The sequence below is a fragment of the Cladophialophora psammophila genome (assembly GCF_000585535.1).
Source record: "Cladophialophora psammophila CBS 110553 chromosome Unknown aczJe-supercont1.7, whole genome shotgun sequence".
NCBI classification, from domain to species: Eukaryota; Fungi; Ascomycota; class Eurotiomycetes; order Chaetothyriales; family Herpotrichiellaceae; genus Cladophialophora; species Cladophialophora psammophila.
The window spans coordinates 1,658,441-1,679,112 of record NW_006912928.1 but is presented as its reverse complement, the minus strand read 5'-3'; the positions used below and the strand labels follow the sequence as shown (position 1 = coordinate 1,679,112).

Genomic DNA, 20,672 nt, shown 5'->3' with positions numbered 1-20,672 from the left:
GGATGTGACTATATAGCTGCGCCCACCCCCCGTCTCTAGCCTACACTCTCTTCGTAGCCAACTCATGTTAACTATTGGACTTATAGTTCTTAGTGACAAGTGACTTCTCATACCTTGTGTTCTCCCCAACCAGTTCATACTATTCAGATTGTTACTAGGAACCCTAACCCAGTTAGGCCCCAGTAGGATCTTTAACACACTGCCAGCACTATCAACTGTCCTATGAACTGTCCTGTGACTGTCCTATAAACTGTTCTGTGAACTGTCCTGTGAACCGTCCTGCTCTTAGCTCTCCAATTACGTTTGACATGTGACCTAATAGACCTCTGCCCTGCTAGTCTACCACCCCAGCACTGCACAGCCACCTTACCTTATTACAATAGTATCGTTATTATAGACGTTATCGCGAGTAATAGTGAGAATATCTCGTTCGATTTCGAGACTTTAGAAGATAAGTGAATGCTAGTACTATTAGACTAGATTTCTAACTAGTACTATTGAGGGCTCTATTCTAGTTTAACTAATAGAGAGTAGAGCGATCCGAACGTAGACTATTATTAAAAGGTATTATAAAACTTCTACTACTAATTTCACTTTCTATATAATAGAATTAAATAGCTATTACTATATTAGAGACCTACGCAACGTAGTAGATATAGAGAATTAAAGTAGCTAAATACTTATTTTATATTACGTAGTCCTTTTAACAACGACTCAGCGCTTAAGAAAAAGAAAGAGTTCTCTCTCACCCGATTTAGGTGAGAGGAAACTCTTATAGCTTCCTCTCTTTTTATTACGTAAAAAGAATAAGGCTACGTTAACCGATAGCCTTGTTAACTAATAGCCTTATACTTTAACCATCCTTTGCCTTATCCTTTTCTTTCTATACCATCCACTCGATTCGGGTGGAGAGCGTAGGGTACTTAGGGATAACGGTGGGCTCGTGATATACTAATAGCTTAAGAAACTAGTAGTAGAGGCGCCCTTAACGATAGACTAGATAATTTCCACCTATTTTTATCTTTTTTTTATAGATAGGTAGGGTAGGTAGGTAGTGGCTAGTTAACCTAGTAAGCAGTAGCTAGTTAACTAAATAGGTAAATTTAATAGTGAAGTGAAACACAGTATAAAATTCGCTTAACTTAGTCTAGCTACGCTTTCGCTTATATCTTTCTAATGTTACGGATTCGGCTAAACATCGGAAGGACGGACGCCTAATACAATCAGGCCACCAGCCAAGGGATGCGACTCGAGGAGTGCATCCTTATTACTAGCACACTCCCCGCATAGGAGGTGCACTCTTTCCTCTCTTACGCTTTGAGTCGTGTACAGTATCGACCATATACTATAGGGATATCTTAAATATACGCTTATCGTTAGATTCTGCCTACTTACCAAGGAATCCCTAACATCTAATTAGATAAACCCCTTATTTATAAGTTTTTAAAAGCTATTTATAATTAAGTAATATTACCTAATTAAGAATAGTATTATTTATCTAACTATTTAAGTAGTATTTAAGTAGATAACTAAAACTATTTAAATATAAATTGTAGGTTTCTATTTACTATTTAAATAACTATTTAAATAAGCAATAATTTTGTCCCACACTGCTCAGGAAGGCCGATATCGGCGGCATGATTTGGGAGAAGCCTTCCGTTCACAGTACTACTCTGTGTATATAAAAGGGGAGGTGTGTCCACATAGTCGGAGGGAGACGGCAATAGTCAGCAGTGACCAGAGCCAGTCAGAACTGGTCAGATCATACAGAACGGACAACACAGGATTGACAATGCCAATCCATGCTATCAGAACGTTCCTAGCTCAACACCTTGTCATGGGAAGGCCGAGTATGTCCATGTAGGCCAACAGTGTCCGCAAAGTCGTCTACCATGTGAAGCTGTACGATTGCCATATGCTGTCCCGTCCCGTCCAGAGTGCTTCTCCAGCTTGGGAGCATACAGCGTCGACTTGGATGCAAAACAATCGGAGGCTCAAGTCCGGTAGTTTCTGCCCGGCGAGTCTCAACCTTAGTCGGATTGCGGAGTCCCCGCTCTCCGCAGGTATGCTATTAAGCCCGAGACCCAAGCACACGCCGAGTAGCGATTGGTTCTCCATACAAGTCAATCCTGGTAAGTACTATTTCATAAACACTTCCACCATTCGTCCCAACAGCCTTGCAAAAGCTTCCACGCTTGATCTTGGAGTCGCCTGGCTCGCACATGAACGAAAACTTACGCCAGATCATGGAGAAGCCTGAACAATCCCAGATCATGGAGAAGCCTGAACCACCCCAGATCCAACATGTTGAGGCCGAGGCGAGTAGTCAGGAAAAGGAGGGATTTGACTGCGTCGATAGAAAGGCTATAGGCGGAAAGGACCTCTCAGAGATGCCTAGGCACTACTACCGTAGTACGAAGGTCATTGGGTCCCTCTTGGTGAGTAACTAGGAGTCGAGCCAACAGATGTAAAATTGACGCTGTATCTCGCCAGGCTTTTATGTTGGCCTACGAAGCCTCATTCTTGTCGTACGTGATGGTGGCCGGTGCTTTGACTATTATCGACAACGACATAGGTTTGTGTCTCCCCTGGTTTATCCTGACATGTTAACCAAACTCATATGCCAAAAGGGCCCAGTGAAGATCTTGTTTGGGTTATCCTCGCCATCACACTGGGTCAGGCCATTGCTTTTCCCATCAATGGTCGTCTGTCAGATATCTTCGGACGTAGATGGTTCTTCATTGGAGCCAATGTTATCGCTTTCGTTGGGTATCTCGTGAGCAGCCGAGCTAAGACTATCAATACGCTCATTGGTGGGGTAAGTCTTCGTGGATCGTTGACGCATGGATGTGTCACTCACCTCGTCTAGAATATTCTCGTCGGTCTCGGCGGAGCCGCTCAAATAGCAGGTTCTGCTGTCACCGGCGAGCTGGTGCCAAACAATAAGCGATTTGGTGTGTTCGTGCTGATCACAGCGGGCCTTGCCCCTGTAACAGCTCTTGCTAATGCTATCGGTAAGAGACCCTCATTGCAACACTATCCAGCAGCTTTCTCTGACCATCTCAAGGTCGATCGTTCTGTCTCGACACCGATCAGGGTTGGAGATGGATATTTTATCTGCTGGCTATAATGACGTTCTCTGCCATTGTGCTTTTCCTCTTTTTCTACTTTCCTCCGACCTTCCATCACCTTCACAAAGGCAGCAGCATCATGGACACTGTCAAACATATTGATTATGTGGGTATTGTCCTTTACAGCGGAAGCGCCGCCTCTCTGCTATTGGGCATCTCGTGGGGCGGACAGAGATATCGTGAGTGGTTCTTTCACTAACTGTATGTATCTCCTTGCTGATATATGAGTACACAGCCTGGCGCTCGGCTCAATGCATTGTAACCATAGTCCTGGGAGGCATTGGCATGATCAGCATTGGGTTTTGGGGTATGACCAACCTTTTACTCGAAACAGAGGCAGCGATGTACTGACGGAGACAAGATTACTTTGCTAGACCTAGACATGCATTCCTCCCACTGATGCTGTTGGGAAACTGGAACTACATGCTGTTAACAGTCTGCTCCTGCGCTGCGTCAATGGTGTTCTATGCCTTGAGCATCCTATGGCCCCAGCAGCTAGTCGCCGTGTTCGGGCTCTCCTCGGGCGCAGCTGGTTGGACCGCTGTAAGTGTACACATCGACCATTTCACGATCCTTCCATTCTGATTTGGATTACTCAGTGTACCCTCACCTCAGGTGTGCTCCTTGGCTGGTTAATTTCTGGGCCCCTGGTTGCCCCTCTTTCAAAGTTCATCTATGTTAAATGGCAACTAGTCTTCAGCACCGCTCTTTTCACATCCTTCATTGGCGCTTTGGCGGCAGCAGATGGTTCCAACCTTGGCTTTGGGATTGCGATGAGTTTGATAGGTGGCTCTGGCATCGGTTATATCGAGACTGTTTGCATTGCCGGAGCCCCTTTGCATCTCCACCCAAAGGACATCGGGCTAGCAAATGGTGCACAGTATAGTCTCCGGACTATTTTCTCCAGCCTTTCAAGTAAGCCAACTTGACTCAAATGCTTGAAGTGTGGACTCTAACTATGCTTACAGGCTCAATTTACGTGACAATTGTTGGTTTCCCTATAACATCTCTTGCATCATGAAAATCGCACTAACTAAACATGTTTTAGCTCAACAATAAGATCGCGTCTAATATGGCACGATATGCTTTCCCAGCCGCCATCCAAGCCGGTCTTTCACAGGCATCCGCCGCAGCGCTGATCCAAGTCATCACAGCAGGCAACCAGGCAGCCATTGCTAAGATTCCAGGAATTACGCCCCAGGCGATCGAGGCGACAGTTGCAGGTGCTCAGAAGGCATACTTCAAATCCTTTCAGACCGTATACTATGCCAGTATTGCTTTTGGGCTGGTGGCCATTATCGGAGCTATATGCGTCAAAGGCAAGTTGATGCAGGAGAAGCTTACCTCTGAGATCGCCCGCAAACTGCAACATGCAGGAGAGGTTGATAAACAGGATGTCGAAGTGTCCGCTGAGGAGTAAATTTGAGAGGGAGCCGGTGTATAAGCGGGCAACTGACAACAGTAGCACCTATCCTTTCAGGTCAGAATGGTATTTGCAGTCAGCCGGGTAGCACAAGTCACACATGCTGACCCAGCCAGGTGTTTTGTTCGTACCTGAACAATAGTTGAGCGCTGGTGGCTTACACTGACAGTTAGCAAGCCAAAACGTTGAAGCAAGACTTCCGAGTTGGCCTCAAATCCACATATGAAGTTTGCTATTCGCAAGCTAACTGAGCTCGGGCAGCGCAGTGACATCTTGAGCATTTGTTGGCAATAACTGGGGACGCTGAGACTCGAAGTGTCTTCCTATCAGAGCTGAATACGCAGGATGCCTGGAATTTGAGTGCTACGTCAGCTGGTTTACATTACATGCCCTCCTGCTAAGGCTGTCCACAGCTGTCAGTCAACGCTCATGAGATTTCGAACGGGCATTGGCCCAGCTGCTCGCTGCCTCCGGTCCAACTGTAAGCTGTGACCTGTTGTTCTGAGAGTCAAAGAAGACTCGAGCCATGTTTCGATTCGGCTGAAGTATTATGTCTTCTGCGCCACCAAGAGATTTAAACTCGCGAACCTGACGGCTGCCACGAGACGGACTTGTCAGACTTCGAGCATCATAAGAGGCAACCATTGGTTCCCTACGGGCGATGCTAGTATAGCAAGGAAACACACATGAACACCTTCAGTGAGTCATAGGTCTATACTTGTCTTCTTACAGCTGGAAGCGGGTACGGGATATAAACCTCGTGCCATGGAGGTTACTACCAGTACGGAGAGGGAGGGGTGGAGGAAGGGGTGTTTTTGATCGACCCCTACAAATGGGCAATTCAGGGGTTGGCCTCAAAGCCAGAAGGCTTAAAACTATACATACTCAAGGCTGGCGCCGAACGGTTTCGGACAGGATGATGGACGAAGCTCCGAATAACGACCACGTTACGAAGGGGCACTTATGCAGTGACACCTGATGATATCTTCGGCTGATGCAGCGAAAAAGCCCGGATATTAGGGTTCTTCTCTGGGCCCGGGGAGGAACCTCCATTCAAAGTTCACTTTTCGGGGTTTGAAGGGGATCTGAGTTCACCTGTTGCAGTGAATAAAACACCCACCAGCGACCAGTACAAAAGAGCGCCCATGTAATTGGAACATTCGGAAGGGACCTAGACCTCACCTCCCAAAGATTGTCCGGCAGAGTATTGGGCGGTTCTTATCGTAGGGTAACATAAGCCCTTGGCAATATCAAATCGGACCTATTTCGTTTTACGAACTGCATTATCATGTCGACCACGACAAAGAAGGCCGTTTCTAGTGAGTCTACCAACGCAAAGATCCTCATTCTAGTACGGTGAAGAGAAACTATAAGCCACGAAGAATTTAGCCACCACTGGGAGACGGTACATGCACTGTTAGTCTCTCCTTTCTTAGCCAGACACGGCATTTTGAAGTACCCGGCAGGTATGAGCTATAGTTGAGCCCTAAATCCCATTAACACAAATGGATCCCGCTTACAGCTGTGAACCGGTACATATAGTTTCACTTCTTGCTAGAAAGGCCCGAGGGATTAGCAAATGAAGCTCCCGGTGTCCTGGGGCCTGGTTTGAGAACGATCTACAACGACCTTGGATTTGACGGCTTGGTTGAGATCCAAGTGCCTCTATTGTCAATGTGGGCGGCTGCCTTGCAGGATCCCTTCTACCAAGAATACATCCTGCCAGATGAGGAGAAGTTCATCGACCGCAAGGTTTTTGTTTTCGGTCAGGGGTTCGACGTCCTCGGAGTCGAGGACGGTCATGCCATGACGGGAGGCGAAGATACCAGTACTGGGCCATCGCTTCAAGATCGGCAGATTAAGCTCTCATCTCAGTGGCTCAAATAGACTTAAGGAAAAAGGTGATTTCGGATTATATTAACATTCGAATGATTGAATATAGTGCGCCAGAGCTTGCGAGATGTTGACAGGGTTGCAAGATAGCCACTGTGACAAACCACCTAAGACGCTAGCTGTCACACCAATTGCGGCACTTACCTCAACACCGTTGTTCCCACCGACCTGCAACAGCATGGCGACGGAATAGGAGGTTTTAGGAACGGCCTTCAGAGCACAGGCTAAAGTGTATATAAACAGGCAGAGTCTCTCTGAATAGCGAAGGGACCAAGAACACAACCAAGCAGATAGATCCACTCTCAATCTGTGTATAACAGCCGATCATCTACAGTGTATCCTACTGTTCGATGTTAGGAACTACGTTGGCAATAATACGCGTTTTTGGTATGGTAGAGTTTCAAGACGACATGCTTAAGGGTTTCCCTGTGAAATTTGAAGCCAAACGCGATTAAGTAGCATTCTAAGCTAGTTCGAATCCAAAGGCGACATTAAAAGCACCATTCCCGACGTTTGGGTGATTGAGATTTTACAAGCCTTTCATAGCTCACAGTACAGCCTTTTTACCTTGAACTGTCATTTTTCGTCCAAGTACTTTCTGCAATTCTCTGCTTCGTATCAGAGTCATAGATTCTAGGCATATATTCGAGAGATCAGTAGCCTGAAGACTGTTAGGTGCGAAACAAAATGTCCAATGCGGAGTCAGTGCTTTATAGCCACAAAATGTTGGGCCAGACCAAAATAAATCGGACAAACTGCTCAGATGAGGCCGGACACATTTTTACGTGGCATTTCCCATTTACGCTCGGCCCGAAATGGATCTCAGACCAGTGACGCTCATAGCTTTGTGTGCATTTCTGGCAGAGCGGGACGATATGAAGGGGGATCCCCTTTTCGTGTTTTACCTTGGTTGATACAGATTCCATCCGAGAACACAAGCAACCAGCAACCTAGACTACAATGCCGCTCGGGTTGAAGGGGTGAGCACTCTTACGTGTACTTTGCGGAGTCACCATGCTCACAAGCCTCCGATAGATCCGCACTGGTGACGGGAGCAGGCGGAGGTATAGGACGGGCATGTGTGGAACAGCTCCTTCGCGACGGGTGTGAACGTCTCGTGATCAGCGACATCCACAAAGACTCACTCCAGGAGACAGCCCGACTAGCCAAGAAGATTAACCCGGAGGCAGAAGTCGTCGTCGAAGCGGGGGACATCGGCCTGGAACAGACGGCGCAAAGCCTCGTAGACATCGCCGTGAAGAATTTTGGACGTCTTGACTATGGGCTCAACGTTGCTGGTGCGTCGAACGCTTTTCCTACCTTACCACTAGACAAGCGTAGTGGCTGTGTGGGCTTACCAGGAACCTGAGAACGCGCTGACAACTTGTTATGGACTTGCAGGAGTTGCGGGAGAATTAAAGCCGATAGTCGACATTTCCACTAAGGGCTATGATTTTGTACAAGACATCAACGCGAAATCTGTGTGGCTTTGCGAGAGGGCACAGATAAAACAGATGTTGAAGCAGGAACCCTTGCCGACCCAGTTAAGTGAAATGGCAATCTTACTGCGCAACTTCTGATCTAACTTACGAACTTATACAGCGATGGACGTCCAGGAAACAGAGGCGCAGTCGTCAACGTGGCGTCGACTGCCGGGTTTCTAGGTTTTCCAAACCAGACCCCGTACGTTATGTCAAAACATGGTAGGTTTCTCGTAGTCTAGTGACTCTTGTTTCTACCTCACCCTTTTCGGTATCTAGCCTTCTTTAGGCCATCGAATCTGACAAGGTAGATACAGCTGTGGTAGGCCTTGTCAAGTCCGACTCATCGACCTACGCCAGTCAAGGCATCCGCATAAATGCGGTCTGTCCTGGGTAGGTACACCCTTCCATTTACCATACTCGTGAGAGGCAACGGTCTCTGCTTTCTCACATTTAAATATTTCATCAACAGAGTTGTGGATACCCAAATGGTCAGAGCCGGCGCACCAGGGTTTGCGGAGGCGTTCGTAGATACCCTTACGCCGATGAAAAGGTTGGGGACACCACAGGAGATTGCGGATGTGGTCGTGTTTTTATGTAAGTCCTCCTTGACTCACTATTATATCAGTAGCAAATTTGGACGAAGTGGAAAGGACTGACGCTCAATTTTGACCTCACAGGTTCCAGCAGAGCAACATATGTATCAGGTGCAAGTTTCATTGTGAGGTGTCTCTGTCAAGGAGCACCATGTATCAGTCCGCTAACGGTCGGTGGCCTAGGTCGATGGAGGACAGACCGCGTGGTGAATACATTGATTAGTACTGTCAAAGAAGACATCTGCCTATCGTCTTACACATCAAGCTTCTTAAAACACAGAGTACGTCCACCCTCCCATCAACAAGCAGGTTAACTTTCAGCAGGAATAGTACTGACAACAATAAAGCTGTGGACGTCGTTCAAGCCTAGATCTTCCCCGTATTTGACAAGCGGTCACTTCAGCAAGGAGGTTGTCGCACCCACTAAGTTAAGTCGTTCTCAGACAAGACCAACAACAGTGAAAACAGGAGGGATTGCACCCCTCTTTGCTGTCATTTTGAGACTTCTTTTTTTGTTGACTACAATATACTACTACAGGCATTCCTGTTCAGTCTTGAATGATGCAATATGACCTATACGATTGAGACTGCCTAGAGAGTTGAAGAATCCCAGCCCTTGTCTTTTCCCAGCCCTTGCCTTTTCACGCTCTATGGTCTTCAGCAGAATAAGGCCGACAGACACTCCTGGTGAGCTCTCCTTCAAGTCATTGACGCCGCTGCCATATAAATTGCTCTCTATCTCTAAACTTGTCAAGGAGCTAAATATTCTCAAGATCAGCTCCAGCCCCGATATCTTCATACTTCGAACCTCATCGGCTTTCCCGTCGTGTAGTGTGTCGAAGGGGAAGAGACACATCGCCCTTTGCTCAACTTTTGATCCCAGCAAGTATCCCTGCTAGTCAATCGAAGGATATGAATGTCCCAACGTAGGAGCACGCTTGAAGGCTAACGAGTTTTATTTGTGATCACCGATTCATCCGCCGATATGGAGTTGGAGCGGCCCTCCCATGGCCATATCCACTCTCTCAGTATATTCGCCGAGGATACGTCATTCGCGGCCGCACTTTGTCTGAGTTGGCGAGGGAGATTGATGTCGATCCCGACACTTTAACCCACACCGTCGAAAGTTCAACAATTTTGCCCCTGAGGGCAAGGATCTGGACTTCCAGCGTGGAGAGGGCAGTTTTGACAAATCTTTTGGTAAACCTAGCAATGTACCTAATCCCTCACTTGCACAGTGTACGGCTTCCGGACATGTTGAACGAAGCCGGTGAGGTTATACCAGGGTTGTATGCTGTTGGGTCTGACCAAAATTCTGTTTTCGCTGGCACATACCCCGGAGCAGGTGCTACTATCGGGCCAGGAATGGTGTTCGGATACAGGGCTGGAGACCAGCTCTCGCGCTCTTAGTTTGAACACAACAACTAGCTCTCGCTCATGAATACGTTAAGGCCGAGTCGCACAAGTGGTTCATCTGAACCACTTCAATTTGTAGAACTGGGCAAGAACCGGCCCGGGCTGATTCAACAATAAAAAGTCTGGATTACGTACATAACAGCGAACTGCCAAAACCGGCATTCATTTGTCCGATAGCCCGGAAAATAGGACGTGTTGCCTCCTAGTAAAAGGACCTTCCTGGGGCTGACCCCCCAAATTTAAGTAAGGGCTATTAGGTTGGAGACACTGCACCTCCTTCATCTTTACATACAAAACGCTTCAAAATTGAATTTGAGAAGCCAAAATGGCTGTGCGCGGTATTATCGGCGCCTTCTCGACGAACGCCAGGCCAGATCTTTTCCCCGACGATGCCCTGATGTCCTGGTACGATAATATCCACATACCTGATGTCATAGCTACGAGTGGAATGAAAACTGCTCTCCGGTACGAGGCTTTAGACCCTAATGCTAAGTATTCCTGGCTGGTGGTATATCCCGTGAAGGATATCAATTTTGCGGGAACGGAAGAATTTGACAATATCCCCAAAGGGGGACATGAGGAGATAGATGCACATCAGTTCACGGATTTGGCTCAGCTGGATCTTAGGATTGGCGCGCGTATTCAGGTGTTCGAGCCTCCGAGCGCAACAAAAGGTTGTTATTCTTTTCTTATCCTCAAGCTCCTCGTAATAACTTAATGCGTGAGGCTAAATACTGGTTAAAGGTCGAAGCTCGTACCTCCTAGCAGAGTCGATTAATATACCGAGCGAAGATGTGGCCCAGTTTGACAGGTGGTATAACGCTGAATTTCTGCCAGCGCTTACAAAAATGTCATCTTTCCGCCGCGCGACCCGTTACAATGTGGTGCAATCCTTAGTTCCTGGCGGACCGAAGCATCTGGTTTTCTACGAGTTCGACACGGCCGAAATTCCGATGGACCAGATCCAGAGAGGCAGGCAAAATCCAAAGGCTCAAGAGGTTCTGAAGAGCGCGACAGTGGAGGATGTTGGTTACAAACTGGTGAAAGAGGCCGGCGTACTAGATGAATCACTGTAGCCTTCTGTAAGACCGTGGAGCAGCATTGTCGAAATTGAACTTGCGCGTGTCCTATCCTCTTCGAGTAGCTTGAGCAGCCCTGCTCTGCTCATATCACCGGATGGTCTTGAATGACAGTGTGTTCCAATAATACTGGTCCCTGACCACCCATGCATAGCCCCTCGAATTGTCCCTTCCTAAATTTCTAGATTGTGGACTCCCGGACAGAGTCTCCTATCGCTGAACACTATACGCACCGAGAAAATAGTCAGGGTCGCCAGTTCCACGAACAGCAGGAATGTCACGTAGCCTGAGACTAATCCTGAACGCGTCAAACATGGAGTGCTGCCATCAAAGCAGCGGAACAATTGACTTCCACTGGGCTGGTAGTTGCCGCAAGAGGTGGATGACATACGAGTGAATGACATCTGCGTGGAATACCTCAGATGCTGTAGGTGGCGCAGACTGCCTGACAATACTCGGCCCCTGGAGGCGGAAATTGATACAATCCTGATTCTGATTTGAAAGCAAGAATATGATGGCCCTTCAGAATTAGAATTCTGAGCAAAGATCTGTGTCTATAAAAACCGGGGAGCGACTCCAACACCAAATCAAGGAAGAAGAAAGGACAAAGAAAATATAGTAACAATCTGTTACACACAGATTGAGAGTGGATCTATGTGCTTGATTGCGTTCTGTCCCTCTGGCTATTCAGAGAGACTCTGTCTGTTTATATACACTTTGGCCTGTGCTCGAAAGGCCGTCCCTGAAACCTCCTATTCCGTCGCCATGCTCTGGCAGATCGGCGAGAACAACGGTGTGGCGCAGTTGGTGAAACAGCTAGCGTCTTAGATGGTTTGCCACAGTGGCTACCTTGAGACCCTGTCGACACAATCACTAACATTCAGCACCGAGAGGTCAAGAACAGCAAGACAACAGAGGCAATCTTTTCAAACGACACAAGAAGTTGAACGACATAAGGTTAGGGCCAGCTTTCAACAGAGGTAGACACCGTGGCACTGGAAGAGTCGCCGAAAAAGTCTGCATAAGAGCAGACGGCGTACGTGTACAGGCCGCAAACGCGAGTAGCCATGAAGCAATCGAAAACATCCGCGAGAACCCTCCCCTTCATGTTAACCTCCAGAATCTATCAAGGAGATGCATGTTTCTTTTCCGTTGGTGAACAAGAATGAAAACTGATGGGAAGGAAAATGAGATCGGCGGGTCGAGCAATGAAGGAGATAGTCCCAGGAGTCCCAAGCCTTGTCCTTTAACCTAAACCTATAGCAGAGTGCGTTGTGCGTTGTGGCTAGATGTCTCTAAGTTTGATTCACTAGAGAACAAGAAGCCTTTTACCCCAGTTGTCCGAGTCCGTTCATTTCAAAATTCGTGGGTATACACAACCTGTGCAACTTATACGTCGTGCTCTCTATATCTCCCAATCTTCCACACCACCGTCAGTTAACCGATTTCTTCAGGTTCGTTCTCGCCGCTTCCTCGGCCTCCTCCACCCACTCTATCGCCTTCTTCGCAAACAATGTGTCCAGGTAGAATCGTGCCGCCGAGATCTTGCCGTCACGGATCTCAAACAACCAGTGGTAACAGTTTTGGTACGAATTCCCATTGACGACCATATCGGAGCTGGCCTCTAAGGCGAGTCGATTCTCGTCCGCGGTGATGCCCTCGACCTTCAGCTTCGTGGCAGAGACGCGTGTCTCCTTGTACACCCAGTCGCGGAAGCCTTTCTTGTCCAGTGTGCCGGCGAGGATGGGAAGCATGCCTTTTTGCGCCATAGTGGTAAATGTGGCGTCATCGTGGAAGAGGTTGAAAAATGGATCAACGTCGCCACCTACATCGATCGACCATGTCTCAACAATTTTGTGGGCGAGTTGGCGGTTTGCTTCGACGTTGCCCATGTTGAGGGTTAACAGAGGAGAGGTTGGGAGACGCAAATTCTACTTAGCGATACGTGCTTAGAGTAAGATATTTACACGGTCAAGTGGTCAAGCCGGAGAGAGTCTTAAGGTTAAGGGTAACATTCTCGTTGAGCCCGGGATTGCAAGATGCGTTATAAAGCCGATGCGGAGAAACATTAGTTTGCAAAGATCGTCCGGCTGACGCCCGAGAACATCGGGGTTGAATCCATCGGGGCAAAGTAAAGACAGGTGGACTCGCTTACCTGCCTGATGGTTCTTCAATCCGTGTATTATTCCACCTATCACAGGTCAGGGAGCTTATTGTCTCCGCAAGATTGTCAGATTGACGGCTGCGCTCACAATGAAGACAGATATGGTCAAATTACGAACAAGCTTGGCCCTTAGGTGACGAACGATAAGCTTCATCTCGGCGTTGCAGGGAGTCGGGTTGGTGAGTGCAACTCTACGATCAGATAGAAGCACACGACGCTGTGACACTGATTGCAAACGAGGTCTTTGCGGACTTCTATCTTATTACTGGTGTAATGATGCTGGAACAGCATCATGCACTTAAGGGACCGGAAGTTATGCTTAGACCCTGTTATGTGTTTTATCTGTGTGAACAACAGTCGTAGAGACAAGGACTCCTGTGAGCTGAACACCCATTACAGAGAACATTTTGTGCCGCCGAGGGCCTTGGTTTCTCTTGTTGAACTACTCTGCTTTCCTTCTAAGAATTGAGGAAGGAAAAATAATACCAATGAGCTGTGCATTCAGCATTAGAAAGCGGATTCTAGTATTTTTTCGCTGGACGCGGGGCTGACACCGATGAGAGAGAGATTGTGCAGTAGCAGATAACTTCGATATTCGGATGGCATGTCCAAGTTTCCCGCCTGTGAACCTCCATGGGTACTAGAAACTTTTGCCTAATGCTTTGCGCCAAAACTATTCTTTTCGAAAACGACCGTCCCTTTCCGGATTCTTCTGAGTTATATGCACTGCAAATGTAATACACAGATTGAGAGTGGATCTATGTGCTTGATTGTGTCCTCTCCGCCTGGCTATTCAGAGAGACTCTGCCTATCTATATACTAGTTGCACTGTGGCAACAAGCGATCCGCTGAATAGATCTGGACCTGGCCAGATCTGTCCAGACCTCGTTGTCGATCAACGGTGGCACCGAGGCTATTATAGAGAGGCCTCGGTTGAAGGATTGGTGGATTGGTTGGTTTGCCACGGTGGCGTTCTGCTGTCAACAGCAAATCTCTCAAGCACCCTTCTTCCTGGATGGAAAGGCCCGCGAGTTGCAGCCCACCATCCCACTGTAATTGAAACCCACTCTCTTGACAACGCCGCTGGCACGTGTGCGGTATCGGTAAACCCACATCTACGACGAAGGCCTACAGTGTGGAATCGAGAATGATGAAAACGTTGCCGATTCATGCCTGCTGGAATTGTGGCCCATCATTGAAGGACTGCTCAGTCGAATGGCGGACCTCACAGCCTATATTTGACAACCTTTAAGAAGCGGTGCTGAGGAAGAGGCCCAAATGACTGGCTTGATGGCCAATACAAGAAATGAATTGCAAAATATCGACGTCCCAATTGTATTCGAACCAAACTGCAGAGTTTTTATAGGGGGTCATATGCCTGTTGAAAAAGGTCCTCCTAACTGCGCCAAACCACAGTAACGGTATCTCGATGAATGTCAGTGAGACTTTAGCATGTCAGCTAGGATATAACGGACGGAGAGTAGTATTATATGTCCAGTGGGAACAAATCGGATTCAAGTTGGCTGTCGAGGGTGTCGTGTGACAACGTTGCTACATCTTTATGCGATTCCAAACACCCAGCTTCCTTTCTTTTGACAAGCCATATTGTTGGCTGTCTCTGTATAACCTAACGGGCTCAGATTCCGCCTAACTGTAATGTTTCAGAGTTTAGGTCGTTCCTCGACCTTTTCGTCTTTGTCAGCCTGTTCAATATTGAAGTACTTCTTATATTGTGTGAGGCTTTGCGGGTTTTCCACCACAGTTGATTCGGCCCGTCGTCCGCTAATGATGTTTTTGACCAAGATTTCCAGCTTCTTTCCCACGTTCGAATACGGAATATCGTCCACGTAGAAAACATATTTCGGGATATGCCGCTTGCTGAGAGTTTCGCCGATCCGCCTTTTGATCTGCTCTTTCAGAGCTGGGGTCTTCGGCTTGCCCTGCTTCAACTTCAGAAACAAGACCACCGTCTCATCCCGATCGTTTTATCTTCTTTGTCCCGTGCACACTGAATCTTCAACTTGCAATGCTGGGGTGGTGGTGAACTGGCAGGGCAGAGGTCTGTCAGGTCACATGTCAAACCTAATTGGAGAGCTGAGAGCAGGACAGTTCATAGTGCTGGCAGTGTGCCATTCTCTACAGTTTTGAAAAAAAAAAATGAAAAAACAGTTGTCATGGTTCTTTTGATGCCGTCTAGCTATTCATAAGTGCTTTTGTCAGTCCTGTCCCTCCGTTCAATGCCGCCGGACAGCTAGGCGTTCGTTGCCCTAGCTGGCGCCCCCTCTGAGTGGCAGAGAACAGAGTTATCCGGACATTGGAACGCCGAATCTCCTTCAGGCCTGGCCTCTTGCCCGCAGTGTGGCGGATTGGCCGTCTCCCGGAGCCTTCAACAAACCGTGCTAGCCGAGTGGTGCGTCTCAGCATGAACACTAAATAGGAAACTTACGACCGACCAGTATCTCTACCAAAATACCAGGGAATCTCTTTACACACTCTTTTGCGAATGCCTGCCGTCAAGGACGCCGTAAATGGAGCCCCTCGTGGGCGTCTCCCCATTGTGGGCGCTGGTTACGCTGGACTGGCAGTTGCCATTGAACTGACCAGGAAAGGCTTCGAAGTCGAAGTAGTGGAAGTGGTACCAGAGTTGACCACCCAAGGTTTGTTACCTTTGCGCCAATTTCTGCTTTATGCTTAAAGCATGCTCATCTCTTGCAGGTGATATCATCCAAATAGGGTCTAACGCCACGACTGTCATGTCGAGTTGGGTCAATGTCCTCGAGGAAGCAATTAAGCAATCAGCCCAGCCCCCGACTATGACCATTTTCGATAAGTCTGGGAGAGTCCTATTCCAACCCCCGCCCCCGTCAGAAATGGGCGGATATCCCATTCTTTTCTCTAATCGTGGGCATTTGCAGGCCTGATCTTCGACTACGCGAAATCCCTCGGCATCAAGTTCCGATTTGGCAAACGTGTCAACGAGTACTTTGAAGAAACTGACCGCGCTAGGGTCGTGATCGAGGGTGAACGTATCGAGGCAGACGGTGTGATTGCGGCGGACGGAATCCACAGTGCGGCACGAAAGCATGTCATGGGCATCCATCAGCATCCGCGTATAAGCGGATTTGCCGTCTACCGCACCTAGTTTCCTCTCGATCTATTGGCAAATGATCCGCTAACCAAAAAGTTCACCGAAACCGACGAAGACTTGTTCTGCGTCTGGCTTGGCGCCGATACGCACGCCATCTTATTTATATTAATGGATCTAAGATCGGCTATAATTTTCTGCACTCATAAGGTTCGATAACCTTCCGTTTATATATTCTATTAAGACGCCTTAACGAGTACTGACAGTCACCATAGGACACCTATGAGGTTGAAGAGTCGTGGAGCTATCGAGGGGACTTGAATAATATGCTTAAAGTTGTGACGATTGGGATCCTGTGATTCGCGCGGCCATAAAAGCAATACCCCAGAGAAGTTGATTGACTGGAAACTTCTCTGGCGCGGTCCAATTCGCCAATGGGTTTCTGACACTGGTAACATCACACTTGTTGGCGATGCAGCTCATCCCCATCTTCCAACATCCGGCCAAGGTGCTGCACAAGCGATCGAAGATGCTGCCACGATCGCGGCGTTGTTGGATAAACTAAGGAAAGAGGCTATTCCTGCTGCTTTTAGAGCCTTTGAGAAGCTTAGGTATGCTAACCTTAAAGCATTCGAAATAAGCACTTTCTAACGGACCAACTATAGGTACGAAAGGACCAGCCTCACGCAACGTATGGGTTGGGAAACGAGACATCGCTGGCATCAGACGGACTGGGAAGCTGTTGCCGCAAACCCACAGTTTCTCAAGATGCCCCAGCCTATGTGGCTATACGTCCATAATCCAGAAAAGTACGCTTACGAAAGATGTGATGAAGCAGCGGAGAGCATTGAGGAAGGGACATCTTTTGTTTCGACCAACGTTCCCGAGGGTCACGTGCACGAAGACTGGACGGTCGAGACGATGATGGAGCTAGAGAAGCAACAAGCTCGAGAAGCGTTTTACAGAGTTGCCAACAAGTAGCATCGCCTGACTGACCTGAACAAGGCATTCATAAATACATCACTCATGAGGTTGTAGGACCAGAATTAGTGGACATACATCGTAACTGGCCGGCTTTCTTCCTCTTTCTTTTCCTGAGGCTTGTGATAAATCGTCGATATTTGGTTGTAAACTACACTCCAGATAGTGCCGTTTCCAATGCCGTCTCTGACCTTCATTTCGGACGTTTTGGATATAAGAGGTTCTAATTACGGAGAATCAGATGCTCTGAGTCCCTAGTTTGTGCAGTTCATCTCCTGCTCAAAGGCAGCATTAACGTGCTCGGAATTGGCACTGTTGGCCAACGCCGAGTTTGGAGGTGGATTCGGAGAGTTTGTAGTCCGAAGATCTGATGATCCTTATAATATCCGTGGTCACCTGAACTTTGGGAATGACTCCAGACTGCGACTGCGACTGCGACTTCGTACAAAAGCGACTTCGCTTAATTAACTGTAAGAGTCTAGCGCCACCAAAATTAGGTGACGTCAACTTCTGTGCCTCGTGTCTGTAGAAATGGATTCCTGCCATTCCATTCCTGCCATTCCTGACCTCGCCGCCGCCTCTTTGTAAAGCATTCCTTGGTGTTTTAACGGATCTCTCACTGTCTATTTATATTGTAACAGAGCACTTCAGGGTTCGGCGTGCACGTGCAACAACGCACAGAGGCCTGTCCAGCAGATCGGGAATCGAGAACGCCTTTCTGGTTGGCACTGATGGAACAACACCAAGAACCAGCTCGGATGATACAGTCGCCCAGATTTTGATACCTAGGCCTAACAAAGCTATATCTGCGACCGCCACATCATCACGTCTATCTGAAGTCTAGTTTCAACCCGTTAGGAAATAGCAGCAGTTGCTTAGCGAACCCCTCACAGATTCACAATCATCATGGGAGCAGACTTCGATAAGTCAACTACCAAGGTCTTCTCGCCCAGTAAGCTGGCCCATGTTGTGCTTCGCACCAACAATTTCAGAAACATGGTCGAATTTTACCGCAAGTTCCTTGGGGCGGAAGTGATTTATGAAAATGACTTTCTTGCTTTCCTGACTTATGACCAGGAGCATCACCGCATTGCTATTGCAGCAATTCCTGGAACATAACCCAAAAACCCTCTGACTTGCGGCCTTGAGCACATCGCATTCACGTTCAACACCCTTTCAGACCTCCTTCTTGCCTACCGACAGCGTAAACAACAAAGCATATCTCCGCTATGGCCCGTAAATCATGGCCCGAAAACTTCGATTTACTACCGAGATCCTGATGGGAACATGATCGAAACACAGGTGGATAATTTTGAGAACCCCGATGAAGCAACAGACTTTATGAAGTCCAATTTTTTCGCCGAAAACCCCATTGGCACAGACTTTGATCCCGAAGACTACATCACACGTCTGCAGAATGGTGACAATGAAAAAAAACTTCTACAGCGTGTCGAGATTGGCCCACGCGGAGTTCCCGAATTCGCACAGGGAGCTTGATGCGAGCAACTTAGGTTCGCTGCGTCCAGAATATGGTGCACAGGCAGTTGATGCGACGGCAGAATTACTCTGCCCATGAGTATATCGAGTCTGGGAGATTCCGTTACGCTAAGATTGGGTAACAGCCGACTACTATTTCACAACTTGAACTCAATGGGATACACAACTCTGGACATATCACTTTGTTCTGAATTTTACTGCCACGTTGGCGGGGACTTCCCGTTTGTTTTACATTCTTTAAGCGCCTTCCATGGGCCAAAAGTGAATGTACGGAGACTTCTCGCCGTCTACCAACCGGTACTGAAGCTTTCGAAGTACTGCTGGCAGACACTCATGGAACAAATAATCGACACGGGAGAGCTAATTTCGGGCCTACCTAGGCTTTCAATTCCCACCGCGACATTCAGGCGACTAGTTATAACTCTTCGTGATATCCATCTTTCGCTGCTTTAGTGTTAGCAACATTTCCCTCTGCTGCCCTCAAGCTTGTGCCTTGAAGTCCCAAAATTCCTGCATGTTTTGTGGTTCTGCCCACTTTCTGTCTTTGTCTAACAATTCGTCCATCACAGACAAGCACTCGTCCATAGAAACGAGTGGTTTGACCTCCTTAACCGTCTCTAGGATTATGCGGCTCATTGAGTAGTTACCAGACGACCAAATTTGACCAGAATGCTTGAGATCTTCGCTAGCAAGGGCCAAAATTACCGGGACGTTGGACTCCCCGGTGAAGGCATTTTTGAAATTCGCTTGCTGTTCTTCCAGTAGGTCTTTGATGACGTCTGCAACCATGCGTGAATGGGATGATGGTCCGATGGCGTTGACCAGAATATTGTCTTGACGTCCTTCATTTGCTAGCGATTTCGTAACTCCAAGGAGGGCGCCGCGAGAAAGGGCGTATGCTGTGCTATATGGCATGCCGAAGACGGATTCTGAGGTAAAGTTGATAATGTGCCGATATTGTTGATTCTTCATGTATAGCCAGGCGTAATGACAGAGCGCAATGGCGCCGAGCGCGTTGGCCTCGAATACTTTGCGTACCGTTCCCGGATCCTGGGCTGCTATCGGCCCGTAAGTTATGATACCGGCATTGTTCATGATAACATCCACACTCCCAAACTTGGTGATAGCTGTCTCGACAACCTTGTCTACTTCGGTTGCCACGTTATGCGTATCTGGCACGACAGAAAAGCCTTGAGAGGCAATCTCATGGACGAGTTGTTCAGCTGGGGATTTCGAGGAGCCTTTTCCATCAGGAGAGCAGCCAATGTCATTCACAACAACATTGGCGCCAGCTTGAGCAATAGCCAGGCAGAGGGGTCTACCTATACTACCTGCTGCGTCGGTAACAATGATCGTGCGGTTTGCAAATGAGCCGGCGGGTGCTGCTTGCGCCATCGCGAGTACTCGAATTCCGAGAGATTTAGAAAACCAGTCAAACCCACACTGAAACTCGGTGTAATAAGACGTTGTGGGGAGAATTTCCTGGTGGACCTTCAAAGGCTTAGGAGGGAACTGGAGGGCCGATAAATATGCATGTTCCTTTAGAATCCAGCTTAGAGATCATGGATTCTTCCTCCATCCAACGTCGCTCTCGAGACCTCCCACCCGGCAAATTTATATGACTTATGTGATATGTATGGCCGCTCCAGACAGCCCAAATTACCCGGATAACTCGTCCCCGATTCGCACCAATTACCCTTCTTTGGTGGAAATAAACAAGCAGCTGTTTTTCGATTTTTGTGAAGGAATGAAGGCGGCTTGAGCCAACCCAAGCATGTGCTATTGCAGATGAGGGCAAATTCTGGGAATAGCACAGTCGATATTTTGCATTGGATCCGCAGCCTCGGCTGTGGATTACGATCACACTGCTAGAGCCTTGGTGCTTGTAGCTGATGCAGAAGCCGTTCCTGTGATGTGCTTCTGTCA

General features: G+C 47.9%; 8 protein-coding genes across 8 annotated transcripts; 6 read left to right on the top strand and 2 right to left on the bottom strand.

Annotated features, from left to right (window-relative positions):
- Nucleotides 1–2,246: 2,246 nt before the first annotated feature.
- On the top strand, nt 2,247–4,551 carry A1O5_05634 (uncharacterized protein; the record flags this gene model as incomplete). The annotated part of the gene is made up of 10 exons (XM_007746233.1): nt 2,247–2,438; nt 2,494–2,575; nt 2,631–2,818; nt 2,870–3,014; nt 3,068–3,310; nt 3,367–3,438; nt 3,493–3,674; nt 3,731–4,046; nt 4,100–4,119; nt 4,180–4,551. 10 exons carry the CDS (start codon nt 2,247–2,249, stop codon nt 4,549–4,551), a joined length of 1,812 nt encoding a protein of 603 aa, XP_007744423.1.
- A 1,291-nt stretch (nt 4,552–5,842) lies between these two features.
- A1O5_05633 (uncharacterized protein) lies at nt 5,843–6,441 on the top strand (the record flags this gene model as incomplete). Its single annotated transcript, XM_007746232.1, has 2 exons — nt 5,843–5,905; nt 6,097–6,441. 2 exons carry the CDS (start codon nt 5,843–5,845, stop codon nt 6,439–6,441), a joined length of 408 nt encoding a protein of 135 aa, XP_007744422.1.
- A 966-nt stretch (nt 6,442–7,407) lies between these two features.
- Nucleotides 7,408–8,027, top strand: A1O5_05632 (uncharacterized protein; the record flags this gene model as incomplete). The annotated part of the gene is made up of 3 exons (XM_007746231.1): nt 7,408–7,427; nt 7,483–7,745; nt 7,849–8,027. The coding sequence occupies 3 exons, from the start codon at nt 7,408–7,410 to the stop codon at nt 8,025–8,027; spliced, it is 462 nt and encodes a 153-aa protein (XP_007744421.1).
- A 2,238-nt stretch (nt 8,028–10,265) lies between these two features.
- A1O5_05631 (uncharacterized protein) lies at nt 10,266–11,016 on the top strand (the record flags this gene model as incomplete). Its single annotated transcript, XM_007746230.1, has 2 exons — nt 10,266–10,614; nt 10,685–11,016. The coding sequence occupies 2 exons, from the start codon at nt 10,266–10,268 to the stop codon at nt 11,014–11,016; spliced, it is 681 nt and encodes a 226-aa protein (XP_007744420.1).
- A 1,436-nt stretch (nt 11,017–12,452) lies between these two features.
- Nucleotides 12,453–12,911, bottom strand: A1O5_05630 (uncharacterized protein; the record flags this gene model as incomplete). Its single annotated transcript, XM_007746229.1, has 1 exon — nt 12,453–12,911. The coding sequence occupies one exon, from the start codon at nt 12,909–12,911 to the stop codon at nt 12,453–12,455; it is 459 nt and encodes a 152-aa protein (XP_007744419.1).
- Nucleotides 12,912–15,686: 2,775 nt separating this feature from the next.
- Nucleotides 15,687–17,249, top strand: A1O5_05629 (uncharacterized protein; the record flags this gene model as incomplete). Its single annotated transcript, XM_007746228.1, has 6 exons — nt 15,687–15,840; nt 16,099–16,310; nt 16,368–16,478; nt 16,544–16,566; nt 16,646–16,879; nt 16,934–17,249. The coding sequence occupies 6 exons, from the start codon at nt 15,687–15,689 to the stop codon at nt 17,247–17,249; spliced, it is 1,050 nt and encodes a 349-aa protein (XP_007744418.1).
- Nucleotides 17,250–18,155: 906 nt separating this feature from the next.
- On the top strand, nt 18,156–18,746 carry A1O5_05628 (uncharacterized protein; the record flags this gene model as incomplete). The annotated part of the gene is made up of 2 exons (XM_007746227.1): nt 18,156–18,281; nt 18,399–18,746. 2 exons carry the CDS (start codon nt 18,156–18,158, stop codon nt 18,744–18,746), a joined length of 474 nt encoding a protein of 157 aa, XP_007744417.1.
- A 480-nt stretch (nt 18,747–19,226) lies between these two features.
- On the bottom strand, nt 19,227–20,141 carry A1O5_05627 (uncharacterized protein; the record flags this gene model as incomplete). Its single annotated transcript, XM_007746226.1, has 1 exon — nt 19,227–20,141. One exon carries the CDS (start codon nt 20,139–20,141, stop codon nt 19,227–19,229), a length of 915 nt encoding a protein of 304 aa, XP_007744416.1.
- Nucleotides 20,142–20,672: the final 531 nt, after the last annotated feature.